Genomic DNA, 24,153 nt, shown 5'->3' with positions numbered 1-24,153 from the left:
TTGGATGCACGACTTTCATATTCCGCTAAGATCTTGATCTTTGCCTCATTTGCTGCAAGAGCTGTTTGCATTTCTAGCTCCTCCTTTTCAGCTTGGAGCTTAGCCTCCCTTTCCTCCAGCAAGCGTTTCTGTCTTAAAGACGATGCCTTAATCAATAAGGTAGCTCGCTCCACCTCTGCCTTTATGCGTGTGGATGACACCGATGACGAAGCGCAGGAGCCACGTTCTGAAAATGCCTTTTCACTGCGTTTTGAGACAGATGCATTAGATACGCTGTCAGATGGATCCACGTCTTCATTGCATTTTTCAGCCTCCACAGCGCGGATGGCCATCTTGTCAATCCAAGCCGAAGCTGTCTCAGCAAAAGCCTTAAAGGTATCAGCCTTAGGTTCGAACCATTTTTCCTGGTCTTTAGTTAAATCCTCCTCCGGCATCTGCTGGAGCACCTCTTTAACATTTGTGTTCAAACCACAAAACTCTCCAAACTGCTCATTAAAATCCTTCATTAACTGTGTTGCTTCTGTTAGGCTGGCATCACATTCATTTTCCATCAGCTGGCGCACTTGTTTCATTGTGCCTGTTAATTTGGCTAGCTTGGCCTTCCGTAAATTGAAAACACGTTGCAGCCTTTCCTCCATAGCTTTTGGTGTGATTTTCACTGCCCTAGCTTCCATTTCTGCTACCGTGTCTTCTTCTTCTTCGTTCATGCTATTAATTTCCCGAATAGCAACAACAAAATCCTTATTTTATCATCCAAAAATCATGCAGGTTTGCTACCACACAGCTCAGCATCCACCATGACTCAGCACTTTTTTCCTCGTGAATTAGCTCCACTTACTCACGTTTGTTGTCGCTGCAGCAGCTTGGGTTTTTTCCTTCTTTAGTCGTGTCAATTAATCCACAACGAGCGGGTTTTCCTACAAAATGTATAAGCCGTGAGACCAGTTTTCCCGTGCTTCACTCGCGTACGTCAGTTTGAAGAGGAAAAAGAACTCCACGGGACTCCGATGTGAAAAGATGTAACAAAAAATTTATTCCACAGTTTGCATCTTACAGGAGTGGTCAGGTTTAACTTATCCTCAACAAAATAACCTACTACGGTAGGAAAACCGTGTGGCTCTGATCTACCTCGCTGCCGCGTATAGCTTATGCCGTGTTAACTCCTTTTCTCTCTCCCCCCTCCCGCGCTGCATGCGCTAATTTGCATACATCCGTGATGCCCGGATTTTACTATAAACACGAGTCTTTAAGGCACATGTATTCATGGTACTACGTAACCAAACCAACACAGCAATAAAATTATTTTAGTTCCACCATAAACATGCATTTACTTCTTAAATTATTAATTACACAAACAAGCTTAAAAACAGCGAAATATAAATACTAAACATATGAACTATCTTAACTTGGCTCCCACATAAAATATATGAAAGTCTAATGTTTATCAGTACATTACAGAAAATAATGAACTTTATCACAAAATCATAATTTTTTGAGAAGGACCTGTACACTTTGACACACATTGGAACTGTTAGCAAAAAGAAGAGTTACTGAATTTTACAGGAAAAAATATCATTAATATGTCCCAACTTCATGGAACAAAGATATAAGAAAGTGAGGACAGGGCAGAGAGGTATTTGCATGATCAGCAAGAGCCATTTCATAAACTGGAATTCAAGGCTCACGTGTAAATGATATCGTAAACCAGAAGCACTCCACCACAGTAGTTCACTCTCTGGGCAGTATTTACTTTTAAGTGAAAAGCATTATATTCTGTTTATATTCATTGTGTTTTCTTTGTTCTTTTTAATCATACTAGAAGTTTGTAGTGCAGTAAAAATCTGATCAAGGTAGACGGACAGGTTTTCACTTACACAAGCATTACACAGTATTCATTTGTAAATAACTGGACACGAAAAACTAGAGATAAAAAATGTGATATAATATTATACTGCGGTGTATTTCGAACAAACTAGGCAGCTTATTGTCTTTCTCTTGATGATACTTTCTTTTCTTTTTTTTTAAAGGCTCAAACTATTTGTTATGAAAGCAAAACAAGCAAACTGATGTTGTATAAATTGATTCAGGATTATTTACTTCGAGTCCAGAAATCATAGCTGTCTCATCAGATCCAGTTGTGACATTAGCTATAGTTTCCGCGGAGGGTACTTGGTTCTGTATGACAGCACAGCTTTTAGGTTGAATTCAAGCGCTTGAGTACAGCCTGATAATTAGAGGCCTGCAAACTGTTTGCTGATTAACTTTTGTCTGTAAAAGTACAGACAGCTTTAGAAGACACAGGACATTAGATGGGTTCAACATTTCTTTTGAGTTCCATGTAACAATCCCTAACTCTGTAATTAAAGAATGTGCCATTTAATCTTGGCTGGCTAAAATGGGGTGGCTGCCGTTCAGGATTTAGCACAAGTCAGCTTTTGATCAGAAAGTTTTCTGGTTTGATCCCTGGCTGCTCCAGTCTGCAGGCCAAATATCCTTGGACAAGATCGTAATCCCAAGTTGCTTTCTGATGCATCCATTGGAGTGTGAATGCTTTATAGAGTTTGTGAAACAGTTGTACGTGTGGTCAGGTCGTTTTGTATTTGTGTGTGGATTGAAGCACATGCCTGAGAGCACATCGATCACTGCACATATTTTTAAAATCTTAGTTTAAATAAAGTTTTTGATTATTTATTATAAAAAAGAGATGATATATATATATAAAAAAATGCAGTGGGTACTCCACCAGCTAACATGTCAGTTCATTTGACACATAACACCAGTTAGTTCTTCCTTTTGGTGAAAGCTGAGCTCTTCAGTTCAGCACGGTACAGCTCCAAAGATTCTGCAACATCAAACCCTCTGTCTGCTAATGTTACATCACCTCGTTGAGGCAGTCCAGGTAATTTCAACAGTTTCTTTTTTTGTTTTTAAAGTTTAGATATAAACAAAAAAAGAAAAGTAACATTTGTCACTCTCTATCTTCACGATGGAAGATTAATTTTCATCTCATAAGTGTTAGCAACAGTTCTAGAAAAGGAGACAGGTTTGTTCCAGTGCGCAGAAATGTTATTATAAATGTTCAAACTACTGCATTGTAAAATCTAATTAGTTCCCAGAACTCAAAAAACTCTGCAAACTCGTTACCTCCAAAAAATTGAGTAAAGTTTACTTAAGATGACTGTTAGGACAACTTATTCATTGCAAGTATGCAGTACTAAGAATAACTTGATGTTCCTGAAGGTGCATTATGAATTGTTTACCCACTGACAAACATTTTGAGTTTTACTAAATTAAAAAACAATTTGTGGTAACCTGATTATGATTGAAAAAGAATGATTAACAACACTTCTTGTAATGGTGTTGAAATCAGCCCAGTGTTTATTTTCAAATGCAAAAAAACTGCCACCATCTGTTGGCAACTATGACACGTTTAGAATCTTATGACCACTTTGTCCTTTGATCCTTTGATCCTAAAAAACCCTCAAACAGGGGTGAGACACAACCACTTTTAGTCCGTTATTCGCAGCATTTATGTTGGTAGCGTTCAAACATTCGCCAGAGAAATCTTTTAAAACATTTGGATCCTTTTGAGAGTGACAGTTTACAGATTCAAACATGTCTCAGAGGAAAAAAAATAAAGAAATCCTTGAAGAGAACGAACACCTGAAAATAAACCAGAGAGACTTGCAGTGCCAACTCCAAGACATGGAGGAGAAATACAGAGCGCTGCAGGTAAAGCTTGATGAAAGACCGCACACAAAGGAAGACTTTCTTCAAGAAAAAAGGCTACAGGAGATAAAACAGAAGGAAATGGATTTCAAGCTTCAGGACATGGAGAAACACAACAAAGGCTTGCAAATCAAGCTTAATGAAGCTCTGCAAAAAAATAAAGAGCTCCTCCAAGAAAAAGATCAACAGGACATGAAGCAGTGCAAGCTTCAGGACATGGAGGAAAAATACAAAGCGCTTCATGTAAAGCTTGATAAAACACTGAACAAAAATAAGGAGTTGCTTCAAGAACAAAAGCAACAAGAAATTAAACAGAAACAAATGGACTGCAAGCTTGAAGACGTGCAGGAAAAATACACAGAACTTAAAATAAAGCTTGATAAAGCACTGCAGAGAAATAAAGATTTCCTTCAAGAGAAAGAACAGCAAGACATGAAACAGAAACATCTGGATTGCAAGCTTCAGAACATCGAGAAACACAACGAAGGCTTGCAAGTAATGCTTGATGAAGCTCTGCAAAAGAATAAAGAAATCCTTGAAGAGAAAGAAAAACTGGACATTAACCAGAGAGACATGCAGTGCCAACTCCAAGACATGGAGGAGAAATACAGAGCGCTGCAGGCAAAGCCTGATGAAAGAGCGCACACAAATGAAGAGTTTCTTCAAGAAAAAAGGCTACAGGAGATAAAACAGAAGGAAATGGATTTCAAGCTTCAGGACATGGAGAAACACAACAAAAGCTTGCAAATCAAGCTTAATGAAGCTCTGCAAAAAATTAAAGAGCTCCTCCAAGAAAAAGAACAACAGGACATGAAGCAGCGCAAACTCCAAGGCACGGAGGAAAAATGCAAAGCGCTTCAGGTAAAGCTTGATAAAACACTGAACAAAAATAAGGAGTTGTTTCAAGAACAAAAGCAACAAGAAATTAAACAGAAACAGATGGACTGCAAGCTTGAAGACGTGCAGGAAAAATACACAGCGCTGAAAATAAAGCTTGATAAAGCACTGCAGAGAAATAAAGATTTCCTTCAAGAGAAAGAACAGCAAGACATGAAACAGAAACATCTGGATTGCAAGCTTCAGAACATCGAGAAACACAATGAGGGCTTGCAAGTAATGCTTGATGAAGCTCTGCAAAAGAATAAAGAAATCCTTGAAGAGAAAGAAAAACTGGACATTAACCAGAGAGACATGCAAGGTGTGCAGGAACAACACGGAGCGCTGCAGGCAAAGCTTGATGAAACACTGCACAAATATCAAGAGCTGCTTAGAGACCAAGAACAACAGGAAATAAAGCAGAAAGAAGACAAAGAAATTCTCCAGGACTTTGAGAGGAAAAACCAAAACCTGCAAGAACTTTATAACAAACTGAACTACAAAACAACTGAACTGGAAGAGGAAAAGGAAAAGCTGCAAAACCAATGCTCAGAGATGCAGAGTAAGTTCAATGACATGCTGAGAAATAACACAGAACTCGAGGAACTTTCAGACAACTTGAAGTGCAAAAACACTGAGATGCAGGTGCTAAAGCAACAACTGGAGAAAACAAACGAAGACCTGCAGTGTACACTTCAAGAAATCGAGAGGAGCAGTCAGCAGTTGGAAGACACGCACAACAAATTACAACAGAGTTATACAGAGCTGCACGAGGGAAAGCTAACGCAGGAGGCAACATCTAAAGAAATGAAAGAAAGGCTTGAAGACAAACAAGCCAAATTAGAAAAAGTGGAGAAAACATGCAAGAGACTTGAGCAGGAGAATGCAGAGACAATCGATCAGCTGAGAACCCTCATCCTAGAGAAAAAAGTGCTCATGGAAAAGCTGATGGAAAAGAAGAAAAAACGATTCCGCTTCTTCTGGAGGAAGAACACTCCTGCTTTTTCTTCTTTTTCTACTTTTTCTACTGCTGATGTCACCTCGTCTTCCTCCACCTCTGTTCCATCTTAATTTTCACCTCTCCTCTCCCTTTCTCTCCTGACACCTCTCCCTCCCCTGTCTCCCTTTAACTCCTAACACCTGTCCCCCCCCCCCTCTTTTCACCCTCACCCCCCAACCAGTCCCGACAGTTGACTGCCCCCTCTAGAGCCTGGTTCTGTCATAGGTTTCTTCTTTTATAGGGAGTTTTTCCTATCCACTGCCGCACCTAGTGCTTGCTCAGAGGGGATTGTTGGGGTTTTCTCTCCTCTATCTCTTTCCTTCTTTCTATCCCTTTCCTTTACTTTCCTCTTTACAACCCCCCCCCCCCCCACACACACACACACACACCCCTTTCTATTTTCCAAATTAATAATAAACACAATTGGCAAAATTTAAAAAAGTCAGATCAATGTCTTCATTCAAGAATGAATTGTCTTTGTCACGGGGTCATGTGTATTTTGTGTTTTCCTCGGGCTGGTGATCCTTGCAGTCGTTGAGCCCAGGAGTCCAGATTTTTAGTGTTTTAATCACATTTAGTGTTACATTTTAGATCACAACAATAGGATATCCACAATTTAGGATTCAGGCATTTGTTTTTTTCAATATTGTAATCATTCTATGATTGCAGGTGTTTAGTTAATTCGTTGATTCAGATGATTAGGTTAATAGCTCGTTTAGAGAACCTTTTCATGATATGCTTAAGTGTTTAAGGTATGTGCTAACTAAAAATAAAGACAAGAGGATAGTTTATTAAATTTGAATGAAATTTGCAGATTGTTTCGGTGAAGTTTAATAAACTCATTGTTATCAAAAATATAACGGGACACCGGAGTATATTCTCAAGCATCTCACACTTCTGATAATCAGTTGTCTGCTTGACGTTTATTCAGCTGTGTAAAAACTGGCTTAAAAGTGCCTGGCTTAAAACAGGACATATTAGCTGCATTTAACTTTCAGTTACTCTTTATATTGTTAGGTAGGAGTCAGACCATGTTTCTTTTTAACTGAAAAACATTACACCAGGTAACCTGCTGTGTTGAAAATAGGGCTGCCACGATTAGTCAACTAGTCACGATTCCGTCGACTATCAAAATCATCGACGACTGATTTAATAGTCGAGGCGTCGTTTGAAGCTTTGTAAGATCACAAAAGACACAGGAACAAGTAGTAGAATTTAAGAGTGTAATAACAGACTGAAACAGAAGATGGCAGCACTGCATGTACAAGGATGCCAGCTGCTGTTAAACCCCGAAGAAGAAGAAGGAGCTGTGTCCCAGAATTCATAGCGCAGCCCAGCTCAGTTTCCAACAATGGCGGCAGCTAGTTAGTTTTAACATTACTCTTATTATTCTTTCTGGGTCACAAAATAAACCATCCATCCATTCGCTTCCGCTTATCCTTTTCAGGGTCGCGGGGGGCGCTGGAGCCTATCCCAGCTGTCATAGGGCGAGAGGCGGGGTACACCCTGGACAGGTCGCCAGTCTGTCGCAGGGCCAACACACAGGGACAGACAACCATTCACATTCACTCACACATTCACACCTATTGATAATTTGGATTATCCAATTAACCTGTCCCCACAAGCTGCATGTCTTTGGACGGTGAGAGGAAGCCGGAGTACCCGGAGGGAACCCACGCAAACACGGGGAGAACATGCAAACTCCACACAGAAAGACCCCGGCCTGATGGTGGAATTGAACTCAGGACCTTCTTGCTGTGCGGCAACAGTGCTAACCACCATGCCACCGTGCTGCCATACTTTTAAAAATAAACGTTTAACATATTTTCAGACGAGAATGTAGCTGTGTAAACCTCAAATATCTGCTCAGTTTATCAAGACACCACATTTTTTCAAAAGCGCTCCGACGTTTTCGGAGACGTCTGTTACCCACTAGCTTGATAGCTAGCCGGGGGCAAGGCTCACTAGAGCCGTGAGAACACCGGACTCCGGCAAATCGTTTTCAAACCCACTGCGGTCTTTCGCTACTCAGGTTAAACATATATAGGTCACTTAGATAACTTAAAAATGTTATTGTTTGGCTTTTTTTAGTATTTTATTTATTTATTTTTAAGTTATCTAAGTGATCCTAGAATCGCCCCTGAGTGCTACCATGCTTAGGCCCATTGTATGTGTCGAAGTAGCATTCCAGAGGCTTGCTGGGTGAAGATAGCATCTTCTCAAAAATGATAAGTGTTTTTCATTTCATCTGTCAGTGGTTTTTATGTTGCGGCCTTTCGGTGTACCTGGAGTTGGTTCACTGCTGCACTGTGGACACACCCCCACAGCTCCATCCAGCACACACAGGCAGCTGCATCAAGTGAGCCAACAGCAGCCAGGATCAAAGAGGATGTGAGGCATTTTATGTGACCCGGGAAAAACTCGATACATAAAACTGGCAAATTCTAATTGTTTATGGCACACAAATAAATAAAAACACCTTTTCTTTTTACATTAATACCACAGCTTTGGTGAACTGTGCTGCTCAACAGCCTAAAACCATGTCTGAAAGTTTTGAAAAATTGTTTTGAAAAATTACTTAAGTGTATAAAAAAAGTTTAAATGGGTGAAAGCTCAGTTAATTTTTATTTATATAACTCCAAATCACAACAACAGTCACCTCAAGGTGCTTTATATTGTAAGGTAAAAACCCTGTATGAGCAAGCACTTGAGAACAGTGAGAAGGAAAAACTCCCTTTTAACAGGAAGAAACCTCTGGCTGAACCAGGCTCAGGCAGGGGCAGCGATCTGCCATGCCTGGTTGGGGGTGAGGTTTAGGATTATAGTCCTTAATTTTGCAATATTGTATATTATTGTGTAAAATATCTTCTACAAAAGAAAAAAATGATACAAAAAGCAAAAATGAGCAGGAAATAATGACAACAGAAGCATCTCAAGCTGTAGCAGCATGCATTCTCTAAAATGAATGTGCGTTTTTTTTTTTTTTTTTCTGCCTGTCCCATTTGGTTCTTTAGCCGTCAGAATTGTTGTCTGAAGACCAACAAGGATACCCAATGGATTTATTTTGCCAAATGGATCATCATGGCATTGCCGTATTGGTCCATTTGATCGACCTTTGTTTTTATTATTTATTTTATTTTATTTTCAGTTGTTACAGACGGGACAGACATGAGTGAGGGATAGGAAAGGGAGAAAGAAAGAGGAAGGAAAAGAAAAACAGAAGGGGAGAGGGACAGTGAGAAAGGGGGGAAAAAAAAATATCTCCGGGATCACCTGTTGAGAGAAAAAGAATAGAAAACAAGCCAAAAAAACAAAACAAAGCAACATACTAAACACAACACCATCGCATTAATCTACCTAAGTGTAAACAGCAGTAAATACTAAATATTGAATGTTGTTGTGCAGCACGCAGGACAGACAGCGCACAATGTGCTTTGAAGTAGCAGCCAAGAAAGGTGTGATTTAAGTCTACAAACAGTGAACACCTGTGTGCACACCTGTGTGGATCGGCGCGCTTGTATTCAAATGGTTTCCCCATGTAATGGTCTGCAAGAGGGTGTAGAGAGCCATAGCCCTGTCCCCCAGGGCATGAAGCAGGCATGGAGGAGATCCAGGCCCCAGACATCCAGAGGTCCCAGAGTGCAAGAGCCCAAGGAGGACCACCGGAGGGGCATCCGTGCCACCTTCATGTGCGTGTTTTATCATAAATAATGCTTTGAAAGAGTTGCTGTAAGGGCCATAATACAAACGTTTTTGTAATATTTTGTCATTTGTGCTTATCCATACTCTTCTACTGACTTATTACGTCCATGCTGCTACCTGCGGGTTGTCTTGCTTACTTTTCGTTCTTATTCCATCCTCCTCCCTTTTTATTCCTTGTATTATCAATAATGAGTTTTCCTTGTGTATAAGCAATTTAAATAAATCTTGGCTTTTTCAGTTTATTTTGAAAATTATGACCGGATGTGGGGTTGGTTGTGGCTGGCTTTACGCAGTATGTTGACGGGGAGCCTGAGCTCAGGTACAGCGCATCACACTCAGAGAGAAGAGAGAGAGAGGCAGAGGGGAGGGAATTTATAGCCTGAAGCGAGGCTGCAGCGCAGCGACATGGCTCGGAGCCAAGCCGCCGGCAGGCAGGGAGACAGGCTTAGGAAAACGAGGACGCGTCAAAATGAAACACTTCCTTACGGTTGTTATACTCGGGGCTGCGGTAGTCACCCTGGTCAGCGCGGCCGGTACCGACGGGGTGATCTCCTTCGAGTACCACCGCTATGAGGAGCTGCGGAAAGCGCTGGTGTCGGTGTGGCTGCAATGTCCGACCGTCACCCGCATCTATACCATCGGGGAGAGCTTCGAAGGCCGCGAGCTGCTGGTGCTAGAGATGTCCGACAATCCGGGGACGCACGAACCTGGTCAGTTTTACGGACACACAAAGTCTGTTTCACACCGAACGCGCGGGACCATCACCATCCCCACTCCCTTTGTCCCCGCTTTCTGTCGCGGTATGAACTAATAGAAATCCATTACCACCCGCTGGGATAACACAAATACATTATGCACTATTGCACATAGCAGCAGTTTGGCTGTGACCCAGGGGCGATTCTAGGATCAGAGCTTTGGGGGTGCTGAGCACCCAGAGAGCTGCCCATCCAGGCAAGGTAAACTTTACTCATCACAATGAGACTTCTTCCCCGTCTCTGTCAGTCCCTGCATCCCTAAATACCTCCAGTTGTCCCGAGTTCTCTCTGATTGCCTCCTTGGTGCATTTAAACCCCTGTTCCTCCCTGTCCTCATCGTCTGTTGTCTTCATCTCCATTATCAGTCATCATAATTTTACCCTCTCTGTGCAAGTCTGCAAATTTCTTTATTAAATCATAAGTTTCTTAAATTCATCAAGTCTCTCTGTGCCTGGGTCCTCGTCACAAAACATGACATCACTTTTAACATTGACATTTAATCCCCACATTTTTGAAAGAATAGCAAAACACTTTTTTGAAAAGTCTGTAACAAAACCATCAAATCTGATCAAGGTTATTAAAATGCTGCCAAAGAAGAATGGATTGGAATAAAAAAAAAAAAAAAACACATATCCTAACCTTAATTACTGGGGGAAAATGATAAATGATGCTCATAGTGAGTAAAAAGTAAACTGAGTATTTTTTGGACAGAGATTCACTTCTAAAGTGTATGTATAATACAATACAGATACATAAAAAATACACTCCAAAAATAGAAGAGTCCTTGAAATATACAAAATATTATTAGAAAATGGAGACACTTGGCCTTTGGTACAATGTATACAATGTATGAAAAGATCTTTACTGCAGATACTACTATGGCTCTGCAGATTTTTTCTTTTCTTTTAACCTATGTCGCCTCACCTTGAGGTTGGTAAATCTGTCTATCACATTTTGGTGGTCAAGTCTCTCACGCATCTCTTTCTCAACTGACATCACAGCCAGGTGCTGGAGTCTGCTTTGACCCATGGTCCTTCTCAGCCAGGTATGGAGCTGACTCAAGACACTAAAAGACCTTTCACAGCTACAGCTGCTAACTGGGTTTGTTAGGGCAACCTGAATAACAGTTTTCAGTTTGGGGAAGATCTGATTATCCAGAAGATTGTACAATGTTAACATATCTGGAATGGCACCAGCCTCACTCTTGAGCTTTATAAAGTCTTTGGCAACCGTGACTTCCTCTGACTGAAGCTCAATATGGTAATGCAGTGCCAGGGCTGACAACTCAGTTTGTTTTGCAGATTCTGTATAGCAGCTTTAATATAGGGAGAACACAACTTCCAGATTGTATGTGTAGCCGCTAAACTGGTGGAACTAAATCTTAACCACCACGTCCGTATATATACAAGCGGAAAGGGAGTGAGTGGGTCAGCGCTCGGAGAACAGAAGCTAAGCCAGCTTTAAACACACCATTTATTTTTAGGGTAAAACACAGTCAGAACCCCCAAATACAGGCTAAAATCCCCGCTACACAATAAAAATAATGTTCCCAACCTGCTAAAAGCCCTGCTGGCAGGAATAACTATACACTAAAAACCAAAACTAAATGAATGTTTTTTTTCGTATAATAAAAACTTCCCCCCAGAGTCCTATATTCCCTCTTGTCCAGCCACACACATGCGGGCAAATGTTCCTTAGCTGGAGAAGAGACAGGAGAGGAACTCCTCTTCCGGGATGGTAAAACTTGCCAGCAGCAGACCAGGGAGGAGGCTCCTATCTCCGCCTGACAGTACGCGGCCGTGCAGTCCAGCCACTCTCCGCACCTGCACGCGGCCTCCCTCGCAGCCCCGCCCTGAAACAACAGACACGGGCCAGCAACGTTGTCGGCGCAGCTTCTGTTATCCTCCCCCGGCAAAGCTACGCCTAGCGCCCAACAGTGGGAAAGCGATACTCACAAATGCAGGCAGAGGCGTCCCCCTGCCCTACTGTGGATTTCACGCGTCGCCTCCCACTGTTGCTATTTTATCCGTCTGGACTGGATCGCCGGGTTCTGCTGGCCAATCGTCGGATATCTCGTGACGTCCCACAGGCAGGCCGGTCTTTCCTTACAGGTGCTGGGCTGCACACGTTTTGTTTCCTGCTCCTCGCTTCTCGTGTGTCTCTCCTCTGCCGTCTTTGTGCTCACTATCTCCCTTAAGTCCGTTTGGCGGCTGATAGGCCACCTCGAGGAACGCCCCCACCTCACAGGTGCCTACAATTGTCCGCTTAATACACAGTGGAATAAAAATACTATACAACACCAAACACACACTATAAATATGGGGATAAAATCATGCAATAGGAATATCAATAAAAAAAAACATGCAATATCACTATTACAATAAAAACATGCAAATAAAATCGACACTATGTACCAACACAGTCTAATCCCAAAACAAAATATAAAAACACAATTTTCCACTGTGTGACATATGAGTTGTTTGTCTTTCTTTTTCTTTGCCAGTTAAACAGTTACTGTTTTGCCTGTTAGTACTCCCTGTCTGTTTTCTTACCTGGTACTTCCTGATCTCGCACTTTGAACTCATGTTCCCCTCTTTCCTCTCTCCCTCTTTGGACTGACAATCTGTACACACACACACACACACACACAACAGGAGTTATAAGGTTAATGGGCATCCAGTCAGTTAGCTAGTTAGTACCTTGGGTTCAATATTGGCACATGCACATATGGCTAAATAACCAGTTTCTCTCATTACATTTCAAACAGGACAGTGGTAACAACAGCAGGCTACGGACAATGTTAAGTTTTAGATTTTAAATAGGCTGTATACATTTCAATGAGATCAACAGGGCAGTCAAATATCGCTAATTTTACTACAGAGCAAACATCGTCAGAAAACACGTTTTCAACTAGGGCTGCCACAAACGATTATTTTGATAGTCGACTAGTCACAGATTATTTTTGCTATTAGTCGACTAATCAGATCATGCATCCATTGGATGTACAGCGTACAGCTTATTGCACCAGCATGCATCTGCTCTCATATAACTATCATTAGCTTACAGCTTTAAGTGTTTAAGGTATGTGCTAACTAAAAAGAAAGACAAGATGATAGTTTATTAAATTTGAATGAAATTTGCAGATTGTTTCGGTGAAGTTTAATAAACTCATTGTTATCTAAAATATAACGGGACACCGGAGTATATTCTCGAGCATCTCACACTTCTGATAATCAGTTGTCTGCCTGACGTTTATTCAGCTGTGTAAAAACTATAACTTTAATCTCAGCCTAACCGATTTACTCAGGAACAAATAAAATACTAAAAAAAGCCAAACAATAACATTTTTAAGTTATCTAAGTGACTTATATATGTTTAACCTGAGTAGCGAAAGACCGCAGTGGGTTTGAAAACGATTTGCCGGAGTCCGGTGTTCTCACGGCTCTAGTGAGCCTTGCCCCCGGCTAGCTATCAAGCTAGTGGGTAACAGACGTCTCCGAAAACGTCGGAGCGCTTTTGAAAAAATGTGGTGTCTTGATAAACTGAGCAGATATTTGAGGTTTACACAGCTACATTCTCGCCTGAAAATATGCTAAACGTTTATTATGTGACCCAGAAAGAATAATAAGAGTAATATTAAAACTAACTAGCTGCCGCCATTGTTGGAAACTGAGCTGGGCTGCGCTATGAATTCTGGGACACAGCTCCTTCTTCTTCTTCTGGGTTTAACGGCAGCTGGCATCCTTGTACATGCCGTGCTGCCATCTTCTGTTTCAGTCTGTTATTACACTCTTAAATTCTACTACTTGTTCCTGTGTCTTTTGTGATCTTACAAAGCTTCAAACGACGCCTCGACTATTAAATCAGTCGTCGATGATTTTGATAGTCGACGGAATCGTGACTAGTCGACTAATCGTGGCAGCCCTATTTTCAACACAGCAAGTTACCTGGTGTAATGTTTTTCAGTTAAAAAGAAACATGGTCTGACTCCTACCTAACTATATAAAGAGTAACTGAAAGTTAAATGCAGCTAATATGTCCTGTTTTAAGCCAGGCACTTCCACCTCTGCTCCGCTGTGTCTCAGCCACCATAGCTCTGGCACCAACGGCGCTAAAGCGAGTAGGAGAGAGCCGAGCTGGAACAAACCATTTTGGGAGGGGGGAGGGGTTATCTATACTTTTGTTGTTAAAATGTTCCATCTCAATTAAGTACTGTATGCTTTTTATACTTTTAGTAGTGTGTCCCACAAACAGCAATTATTTTAAAAAAAAAGTAAGACATCTTTGGGGGTGCTTTGATTCATTTTGGGGGTGCTGAAGCACCTTCAAAACTGGGCTAAAATCGCTCCTGCTCAAGACAGAAATAGCTTTTAGATATGAAAGCAAGATCACCTTTGGTAAAGAAAAGCAGATGCCGTTTTTCTACCCACGCACTGACGTGGCCAATAACAGTAAATCCACCAAATGGTACAGTGTGTATTTTTAGATAAATACAAAGAAAGGAACCAAATTTAGAATCAAATCAGATCCAAGGTTCTCAAAAACAGGACAGGATGTTGAAATGTGCAAAACATAATCAGGATATCAGACTACAACCCTGGCGCAATAGAGTAATATGTGTATTAAACACAGACGTTCAGTGAGCAAGGATAAAAGTACATTTCTTAAAGATTTGTCATCCAGTCACACAGGTCTAGATGCTGACTGGTAACTGTTCACTGAGGACAAATGTGTATCCTCTGATCATTTGGTGAGGGGTGAAATTGCTCTACCAAAAATCATCTTGCGTTGAGGGAATGTTGCCTGCAAACACTCAGCATTTACTTTTCGAGCTGTAGGGAAAAATTAGAAAAACTGACACAAAGCAGAAGCATAAGCCGTCCACCTTCACCGTTAAAGTTGCATCTTTTTGGTCTCAGTGGTAAGCACAACTTTTTTTAAATACTGCTTAATGAGTTGTTGGTGAGTGTTTGCAGACAAGGTGGCAAGTTTCCATGACAACTACAAGTGACCAGTACACAGTTTTTACTGTTGACAAATCCATTATTTGCAAAACATAAATGTTTTAAAAATCTGAAATGTAACTGATAACAATGGGGTGGCTGCGGCTCTGGAGGTAAGCAGGTCATCTAATAATCACCAGGGTTGGTGGTTTGATCCTTGGCTGTTACAGTCTGCATGCCAAACTGTCCTCATCAGATTGTGAATGCATGTGAATGTTACAAAGAAGGAAAAAAGTGGTCGTATGATTGTGTGTGTGTGAACGAGACTTGTTGTTTAAAGTGCTTTGAGTGGAAAAGTGGAAATAAGAAGCAGTCCATTTGCCATTTACCCACTTTTCTGGTGATCTGAAGAGCTCACTGTGGTGAAGATTGGCTTATAAACCTTTAAAAGCTTTTGAAAAAAAATCCAAAATTAGATTGGCATATGAACCTGCCATGTACGGCCTCCTGCTTCATTTAAGACAAACACCTTCATATTTAATAGACGTAAAAGACGTAATAATAAAATACTATCCCCAAGTGTAAAATACACTGATAATTTGGGAACTGGAATGACTTTAAGTAACTTTGTTAATTAGTAGGTTTTAATCAATCATCAGTAATCATAGTTGGTGACTGTTAATCAGTGATTTGGGGAATTAATTTTGGTGTTTTGAGTTAAATTCTCTCTCAAACCCGTCATCAGCAGGCTCCTCGGTGCCACGTGTCTGACAGAACAGTGTGTGACACAGTCGCTGCTTAATCCACTGTGTCTCTCTCATTATTGTCCAGAGGAGCACTGGGCTCGACGTTCGATACGATGTAACCTTTCTGTTGATGAGTCAGTGTGTTCGTCACTCCTCGAGCGTGGACGTCCTCTGTGTCCACGATAACTTCCATAACAAATCATAATGTGACCTGTTTGGTCCCGAGGAGATAACAGATTGTTTCCATGATGGTTTCCCGCTATAGTGTCGACGTGGCCAGCTGTATGTGTGTATTTTTTCTTTTTGTGAGATTACATGAGAGTGGTTTATGCTGATTCATTGTCAGCTTTGTCAAATCCTCCTTTGTGAGATGTGTGTTCAGTTCTGCCTCTCAGCCAAAAACCTGCTCTTCACAACAGGGACGGTTACATTATGTCCCGTCACAGTTACTTCTGTGTGACAGTGACTCAACAGGAGCCTTCTGGTTTCTTGCAGGTGAGCCTGAGTTTAAATACATCGCCAACATGCATGGCAACGAGGTGGTGGGCAGAGAGCTGCTCATCTATCTGGCTCAGTACCTGTGCAACCAGTACCAGCAGGGCAACGAGACCATCATCGATCTCATCCACAACACCCGCATCCACCTCATGCCGTCAATGAACCCCGACGGCTTTGAGAAGGCCGCCTCACAGGTGAAGAAACAGCACGTAAAAATCACTTTTTGAACTTTATGTCTGGACAGTTTAAGCTTGCAGCCCTGCAAACAGTCATTTAGGAACCACAAGTCTTTAAATTACACCTACACAGCAAGAGCAGCATCTATTAAAGCTCCAGACACTGTCTTTTAATCTGTCCCCATCTCATTTCTGTTTGCTGTGCAGCCCGGAGAGATTAAGGACTGGTTGGTGGGCCGCAGTAATGCGCAGGGGGTGGATCTAAATCGTAACTTCCCTGATCTGGACCGCATCATCTACATCAACGAGCGGGAAGGCGGAGCCAACAACCACCTGCTGCAGAACATGAAGAAGGCTGTGGATGAAAACACCAAGGTAAAACAAACTGACTTACTGATCACAGGATAAGGTGGCCGTTATTTCTTACTTACCACGAAAAGACTGAAGTAGCAATAATAATGCTAAGACTCAAATCTTTGAGTCTTATTCACCCTTTCTGTGTCACTCAAAAACAAGCTAATTCAAACTATGTATTAAATATGCTTATATTAGTTCATTAATAAAGGATATTAACATTGAGAACTTTATTTTAAATATTTTTAAGAAATGTTGCACAGAAAGGAATAAATAGTCCATTTGCTCTGGTCTGTTTTCATGTGTGGATTGCTGAACATCTGTGGGTATCTACGGTACATTTACAGCAGAAGGATGGAAAATGTGAGGTTGAACCAAAGCTGCTATAATCAAAAGTGTATATTATAACAAAGCTAGTAAATGAATGGCTAAATGAAGGGTTGCCAGCTCAGTGGGGAATCAAAAGCCCCCCAAAATTGACCCTTGGTATTGTGGGGTGTCCACCGTGTGTGCGTGTGTGTGTGTGTGTGTGTGTGTGTGTGTGTGTGTATGTGGGTGGCATTTTTTGTGTGTGCATGCGCAGAAATGATGAATTGATAACTAGCAATTCAAAAATGGCATTTTCATTTATTATTAGCCCTGTCATGTTCATTCATCAAAAGTAACCAAATTTGATGGGAAATCCTTTGAATATTAAGTAATTTGATTACTTGTAAATTTCAGACTTGGCTGGCATGCATTCAGTTTATACCAAGCATATTTTCCTTAATGATTAATAATAATAATAATAGTTGAATAAATACAACTTTGATTAGATATATTTCAACTGCATTTTATTCAAAATTATTGTACCATGTTTATTGAGGGTCAAGAATCATTTTTTTGAGTTTGTGTAGGTTGAAGGTGATATTGCTTTAGACATTTGTTATCTAAACATTATTGTAATTGTAATTTTTTAATGTTTTACATTTGCAGCTGGCTCCAGAGACCAAGGCTGTGATCCACTGGATCATGGACATCCCCTTCGTCCTCTCGGCAAACCTGCATGGAGGAGACGTTGTGGCCAGCTATCCATATGATGAAACCCGCACTGGTACACACACACACACACACACACACACACACACACACACACACACACACACACACACACACACACACACACATAAACACACAGTATAAGAACATTTATATCACATGTTAGAGTCCATTTGAGTTTTATTGAAGCCTATTCCCTCCACTGAAAAGAAAGAAACATTATAAAACACTGGCGCTGCTCTTCATCATCATCATCGCAGATATGATTCCTGATGATGCGACCCAAATATCCACATTTAAAACTTCCCAAACAGAGCAAGTGAAGTTTTTGCTTCGCCTTTAGTAGAAGAGATCACTCCCACACCTGTTTTTCCTGTTTGGGTTGTTAAACTGTATGTAAACTGTTCCTTTCTTTCATGTGAGGATGTTTATCAAGATAAATATTTGAACCATTTATGTAACAGCAAACATTTTAGTCCCTTTTCTTTAGAATGTCGTAAATTTGATTTAAATCAGATGGAAAATCTTTCCACCGGCCGGTTCCTCTGCGTCATCGCTCAAAGCAAACAAAATGTGTTGAGCAGGCACACGTTTTCTGCTAACACTTCATCATAGCCGCTCTCTAAATGGCGAGCGCTTGTTTGTTCTCTTTCCTCTCATTAAGGATCCACCAATGAGTACAGCGCCAGTCCGGATGATGTGATGTTCAAGTCTTTGGCTAGAGCCTACGCCATGTATAACCCCGTCATGTCCGATCCTCACCGAGCCCCGTGTCGCAAGACCGATGACTACAGCTTCAAAGACGGCATCACTAATGGCGGGGCCTGGTACAGTGTGCCTGGAGGTAAGAGGCAACTAAAGCATACCTCTCAATAAGGACTTTCTCCCTTGATTGCTCAGTGTGGCCGAGCCACCAGCTCTCAGAAGAGTCCTGGTTGCGCCAAACCTCTTCCATCTGAGGCGTCTGTGCTCATGGGAACTCTGATGCAGCAGAAACGTTTTTGTAGGCTTCCCCAGATCTGGGTTTTGCAACAACCCTGTCTCTGAGCTCTGTAGGCAGTTAATTTGAGCTCACAGTTTTTGCTGTGATATGCATTGTCAGCCACGAGGCCTTCTATAGAGAGGCAATTTAATTTACCACAGGCGGACTTCAGTCAAGGCGTAGAAATGTCTCAGCAACGGTCAAGAGAAACTGGAGGGTTTGAGCTAATATGTTTTTTTGCAATAGGCTTGAATTCTTATGTAGATGTTACCAAAAGTGGGCAGTATGGTGGCACAGTGGTTAGCACTGTTGCCTCACAGCAAGAAGGTCCTGAGTTCAATTGCACCATCAGGTCTTTCTTTCATTCTGTGTGCAGTTTCCATGTTCTCCCTGTGCTTGTGTTGGTTCTCTTGAGGTACTCTACCTTCCTCCCACAGTCCAAAGACATGCAGTTATCAGGGTTAGGTTAACTGGTTATTCTAAATTGCCCATAGGTATGAATGTCTGTCTGTATGAGTTAGCCCTGCGACAGACTGGTGACCTGCCCAGGGTGTACCCTGGCTCTCAACCTAAGACTGCTGGGATAGGCTCCAGCGCGCTCGCAACCCTGAAAAGCCAAAGAGAATGGATGGGTGTTACAAAAATTATGTTTTTAGTTTGTCTGTATGGGGTAGTGTGTGTAGATTAATGAGAAAAAAAGAATTGATGGCATCATGCTGCAACATCACAAAATTGAACAAGGTGAAGTGGGTGTGAAGACTTTCTCAAGTCACTGTATGTAACTATGTATATTGTTTTCAGGTAAATGGTTAACCCAGTTTCAAATATATAATCCTGAATTCTGTTGACTTTTTCGGTTTTGCTTTCTTTCTCTCTGCGGTTTACAGGAATGCAGGATTTCAACTATCTCAGCAGCAACAGTTTCGAGATCACCCTGGAGCTCAGCTGTGACAAGTTCCCCAATGAGGAAACGCTGAAGAGCTACTGGGAACAGAACCGCAACTCGCTCGTCAATTACATTGAGCAGGTAGGCAGGACTCTAAATACAGATGCCATAAATCACGGTTTGCAGTCTCTTCCATTTGCACAGCTGACCCAGAGACAATACCAATGCTTGCAATCTCAAGTCTATAAGTGCTAATGCTTGAAATAAACTGCAAAATGTGTCATCTATAAGAGCAAAATTGACCTTCACAACACAGCAGTCACAACATATTTTCAGATCATAGGTTGGATCTGGCAGGATTTATGTGACTAATTCTGCTAATGGAGGTGAAAGAATCGTAACTTTGATGGTAAAAAGGAACCACATAATCGGACGAGTAATGCAGCCTCACGGCGTCAGAGTTGCAACTGCCCATCCAGACGTCAGACACTAATTTGTGGTGATTCCACTTCTGCCTTTGTTTGCTCACAAGAGGTTGCTCAACTAGAAAAAGCTCTATATTTATTAAATGCTCAATGCTCTGCTGAGGAGACTGTTACAGTACATCTTCTCCACCAAAAACTAACAAATCTTTTACACCTGACTCTAAAAATGCTGCCATCAGTCCTAGAGGGAACATGTTCTTCACGTGTCAATGTGCACGTTGTGTGCAGGTTCACCGTGGCGTTAAGGGCTTTATCCGTGACCTTCAGGGCAACCCCATTTTCAATGCCACTGTGTCTGTGGAGGGTATTGACCATGACATCACCACAGGTAAATTCACACAATTCACAAAGCACAAGTGCTATCACAGCTCTTGCTTGCTCCATGTGAGAAATATAATGGAGAGATGGTGCAATGCATCCATCTCGTGGATAGTGTTGGTACTGCAGTTGTTACTCGGAGCTGCTCTGAGCATCAGTGTGTTGGTTAAACACATTTTAATAAGACAATCTGTATTTTATAGCCAAAGATGGAGACTATTGGCGCCTGCTGGCTCCAGGAAACTACAAAGTGGCAGCCTCTGCCCCAGGATACCTGACTGTCATCAAGAAGGTGGCTGTACCCTACAGCCCTGCAACCAGGGTAAGACACACAAACAAATGACCCATCACATTCCCTGTGGGGTCTTTTATCTTTGCAGAAGGTAACCTGAGTGGAAGTTTCCCAGCCATATTTTCTGGATCTCTAAGCCCTACACCTATATGAAAATATACAATCCAGAATAAGTCACTGAACCTTGGTCCCTCCAGCAGACACCACAAACACATCAGATGCTGGATGTCTGACTAATGTTGGCACCGCTTACGTAATAATGTAAGGTCTCGGTTGAAGTGTCTGTTCACAATAAGCCACTAAACGTTTAACAGATGTTAAGTGCTTAGTATGTGTAACAAAGGGAGGAGAGTTTGCTCATTCAGAAGCCCTCATGTCAAGCTGCATAGGATGGAATTTGTAGAGCAGAATTTTTAAAGTCTGCAAGCTACCAAGTGATTCTGCAGCAGAAAAATGATTATGAGTATTTAAACTGAATTCTATTCAAAATCCGTCTGGATTGCATATTCTTGATAAACGATATGAGTCTCTCTTTTTTTCTTCTTACCAGCCCTGTTAACAATCTTAAGATTGCCCAGATTAATTTCTAGAGAACCAGTTGATTTTCTGTCATGGAGGATGCTTTAGTTTATCAACTAATAGCTAGAAAATTATTTTCAAAGCTTCCAGTTGCATCACAGAGTCTTTATTATCAGATGGAATCAGTTCTGATATTTTGAACTTCTGCCCAGACTTTTCAGGACGTTAAAAACAAGAACAAACAGATGAAAAAGCTGAAGTAATAACTGCACTAAACACTGCTGGAACTGTGCAAATTTTAAAAGAGAATGAATTGTGCACTGAAGGCACAGGAAAATGGCTACTTTTAGAGACCTTCATAGATTTCTTTTTGACATACATATATATTTTACAACACATTTTTATCCTTTTTTCAGATGTCTGCGCTTATAGATTGCATCCAATTTTATTGCATATGTGCAGTGACAGTAAAGATATTATTATTATGTTGATATGGTCTCATATGGGGGGTCATGATAACCCTGTTAGTGTTTTAAGATAAGATCTGGTGTCAGTTGTAGTTTAATAGAATTGTCTTCCAACCGGCCCTGTGCTGTTCGATGCTGGGATCTGTTCTGAGTCAGTAAAAGCCTGGAGAGAGATCAAAGATCAAAGAGTGATATTCATCTACATGTGGCCAGCTGTAACTGTGAATTAAGTGCGATGACACCAACTGAGCTCAAGAAGTGCAGAACACCTATCATATAGACCAAATACACCTATCATAGTTTATATGTTAAACTTCAACATATAAACTACTCGTGTGTCATACTGAAACGTTTGGTGGGATTCCAGTAAATACAGCTCCAGTATTCCTTTTAACCTAGAGGTATGAGCAGGAGAGCAATGTGTCATGACTTAGCAAATTCTGAACATTTTAGTGACCAATAAATCACTGTGATTTTTACTTTCCACAATAATAAGTTTCCACAATAAAACACACCTTTCAGGTTTTCAAGTATTTTGAAATTGGTTTTTTTGGACACCTGGAGTGTAAATGTGCCTGTTTCTAAAACCCTTTGGATTGTCTTCTGTTCCGTCTGTAGACGTGACAATAAACACAAAAAGGTTCTGCTATTTTTATAGAGCAGGTTTGAGATATATTTTTTTCATTTCCAAAAAAGTAATACATATTTTACATATTGGAATTAAAGAATAGCAACAAAATATCCATCCTATTGAGCCAGTATTGATTCCATCCTAATGCCTGCCTATCGATACTATCAATATATGGATAGAGAAAATCGGAAAAAAAAAGCAACATTTGAATGAATGAATAGAAAAGTTTCTAGTTAAAGAACAACTTACAAAACCAACATTTTATCTCCAAAGTCCGTTGGATCCTCCTTGGTTCTCAGCTGCTGTATCTTGTGTGTCTCAGGTGGATTTTGAGCTGGAGTCCCTGATGGAGAGGAAGGAGGAGGAGCGGGAGGAGCTGATGGATTGGTGGAAGATGATGTCAGAGACACTGAACTTCTAACACGTTTGTCTCGCTGACGATCGGAGCGTCCACAATTCGATGTAATATAGTCAACGTTCTGTGTGCCCGTCCGCTCTGAAAAAGAATATATTGTCTCTTCTTCTACTTCTTTCTTTTGATTGTGTTCTCTCCATTCTTACTTTAATTAATTTTGTTGTTTATTAATGTAAGAGTTTGCCTCACACTCCTGTAGATTGTTTGAATATCCTGCGCGCGCAGTGAAAGACAAAAGGAGGAATTTGCAGGCAGCTTGCTGGCAGTGAGATTGGTCTTGACTTCCGCGGTATTGTGTTCTCTATTGTACACGTGATTGGTAACCATGGCACATCCAATGAATGACTGACTGAGTAATAATGTATGTAAAAGATCTGTTTACATGATTGCCACATGGCTCTGTCTATAAATATTCATTTTTCCCCCCGTTTTGTCTTTTATAAATCAGGATAATAAAAAAGTGGATCTCCAACAAATCAATGTTTCATTCAAAAGAAAATTATTTTGTTACATTCAGAATTTTTTTGTAAATATTTTATTAATGTTAAGGTTGGTTACAGTGCACATCATCTCTAAATTGTGTTGGCATGGACTCAATTTCTGATGTCAGTTTGACTCTTCTAATCACTTTGTTGGGTACACATATAGTTTTTTCCCCCTTGCACATTAATGCATAGTGCAGTGGATTCATGCAATTTTAGCAGCTCCAAACTGAGGTTTAATCAGGCAGAATAAGTGAAAACAGATGTGTGGGTGTGACTGACCTTTAACAAACAGCAATGAGAACTCACAAGTAAGAAACAGTGAGCTTGTGTTTTCATGGATTTGTTCACTTAACCACTTCACTTTGACTGCGCATCTGGTGAGGAGTGACGTTTAAATAATGCCTGGCAGATCAGTAATTTTTAAAATACTCATTAACTGAAACCGGCACAAATGACTACGTCACATTCATCTTTATTCCCCATCCTGATGCTCAGATTGAAAGATCTGTTTGTCTCTCCCTGTCCTCTGTGTGCCTGTACGGAGGTGGGTGTGGTCCAGAGAGGACACACCTGTTGTTGGCATGGCAGCTTTTCGTCTTTCAGTGACAGCACTTAAACCTGACTCTGACACTTTTATATTATGGCTCTACTCACATTCAGGCTGTATAGCTCAGGCATCTTTGAACTGCTTTCCTGACCCCTTTGTTAGCTCACAGTGTTTCTTGAACATGAGATTCCTTCCTGTAACAAATCCAGCTAGTGTGCCAGCCTTGTACTTACCTGTAAATCTGACTGAACCACTCTCACACCAACACTCCCAGAAACGTGCCTGTGCTGTAGCTAAAGGAGGTTGGGA

The 24,153-nt window shown here is 41.1% G+C and overlaps 2 protein-coding genes across 2 annotated transcripts; both read left to right on the top strand.

The window, feature by feature from the left end:
- The first annotated feature begins 3,477 nt into the window (after nucleotides 1-3,477).
- On the top strand, nucleotides 3,478-5,884 carry LOC148102494 (uncharacterized). Its single transcript, XM_087841674.1, has one exon. It carries the CDS (start codon nucleotides 3,616-3,618, stop codon nucleotides 5,674-5,676), a length of 2,061 nt encoding a protein of 686 aa, XP_087697800.1. The 5' UTR covers nucleotides 3,478-3,615; the 3' UTR covers nucleotides 5,677-5,884.
- A 3,715-nt stretch (nucleotides 5,885-9,599) lies between these two features.
- Nucleotides 9,600-23,288, top strand: LOC148102493 (carboxypeptidase E-like). Its single transcript, XM_087841677.1, has 9 exons — nucleotides 9,600-10,017; nucleotides 16,247-16,443; nucleotides 16,633-16,800; nucleotides 17,755-17,872; nucleotides 18,482-18,661; nucleotides 19,687-19,826; nucleotides 20,399-20,498; nucleotides 20,692-20,810; nucleotides 22,720-23,288. Exons 1-9 carry the CDS (start codon nucleotides 9,777-9,779, stop codon nucleotides 22,816-22,818), a joined length of 1,362 nt encoding a protein of 453 aa, XP_087697803.1. The 5' UTR covers nucleotides 9,600-9,776; the 3' UTR covers nucleotides 22,819-23,288.
- Nucleotides 23,289-24,153: the final 865 nt, after the last annotated feature.

Source organism: Neolamprologus brichardi, chromosome 6, assembly GCF_056152115.1.
Source record: "Neolamprologus brichardi isolate AB-2024 chromosome 6, ASM5615211v1, whole genome shotgun sequence".
Classification (NCBI taxonomy): domain Eukaryota; kingdom Metazoa; phylum Chordata; class Actinopteri; order Cichliformes; family Cichlidae; genus Neolamprologus; species Neolamprologus brichardi.
Note: the sequence above shows the minus strand (reverse complement) of the source record. Positions and strands in the feature narration are given on the sequence as shown.

Excerpts from the sequence above, each read along its gene's own strand:
- LOC148102494 (XM_087841674.1), top strand. The coding sequence starts at position 3,616 with ATGTCTCAGAGGAAAAAAAATAAAGAAATCCTTGAAGAGAACGAACAC.
- LOC148102493 (XM_087841677.1), top strand. The coding sequence starts at position 9,777 with ATGAAACACTTCCTTACGGTTGTTATACTCGGGGCTGCGGTAGTCACC. Across the intron at positions 17,873-18,481 it reads ATATGATGAAACCCGCACTG|GATCCACCAATGAGTACAGC; the intron begins GTACACACACAC and ends CCTCTCATTAAG. Across the intron at positions 20,811-22,719 it reads CCTACAGCCCTGCAACCAGG|GTGGATTTTGAGCTGGAGTC; the intron begins GTAAGACACACA and ends TGTGTGTCTCAG.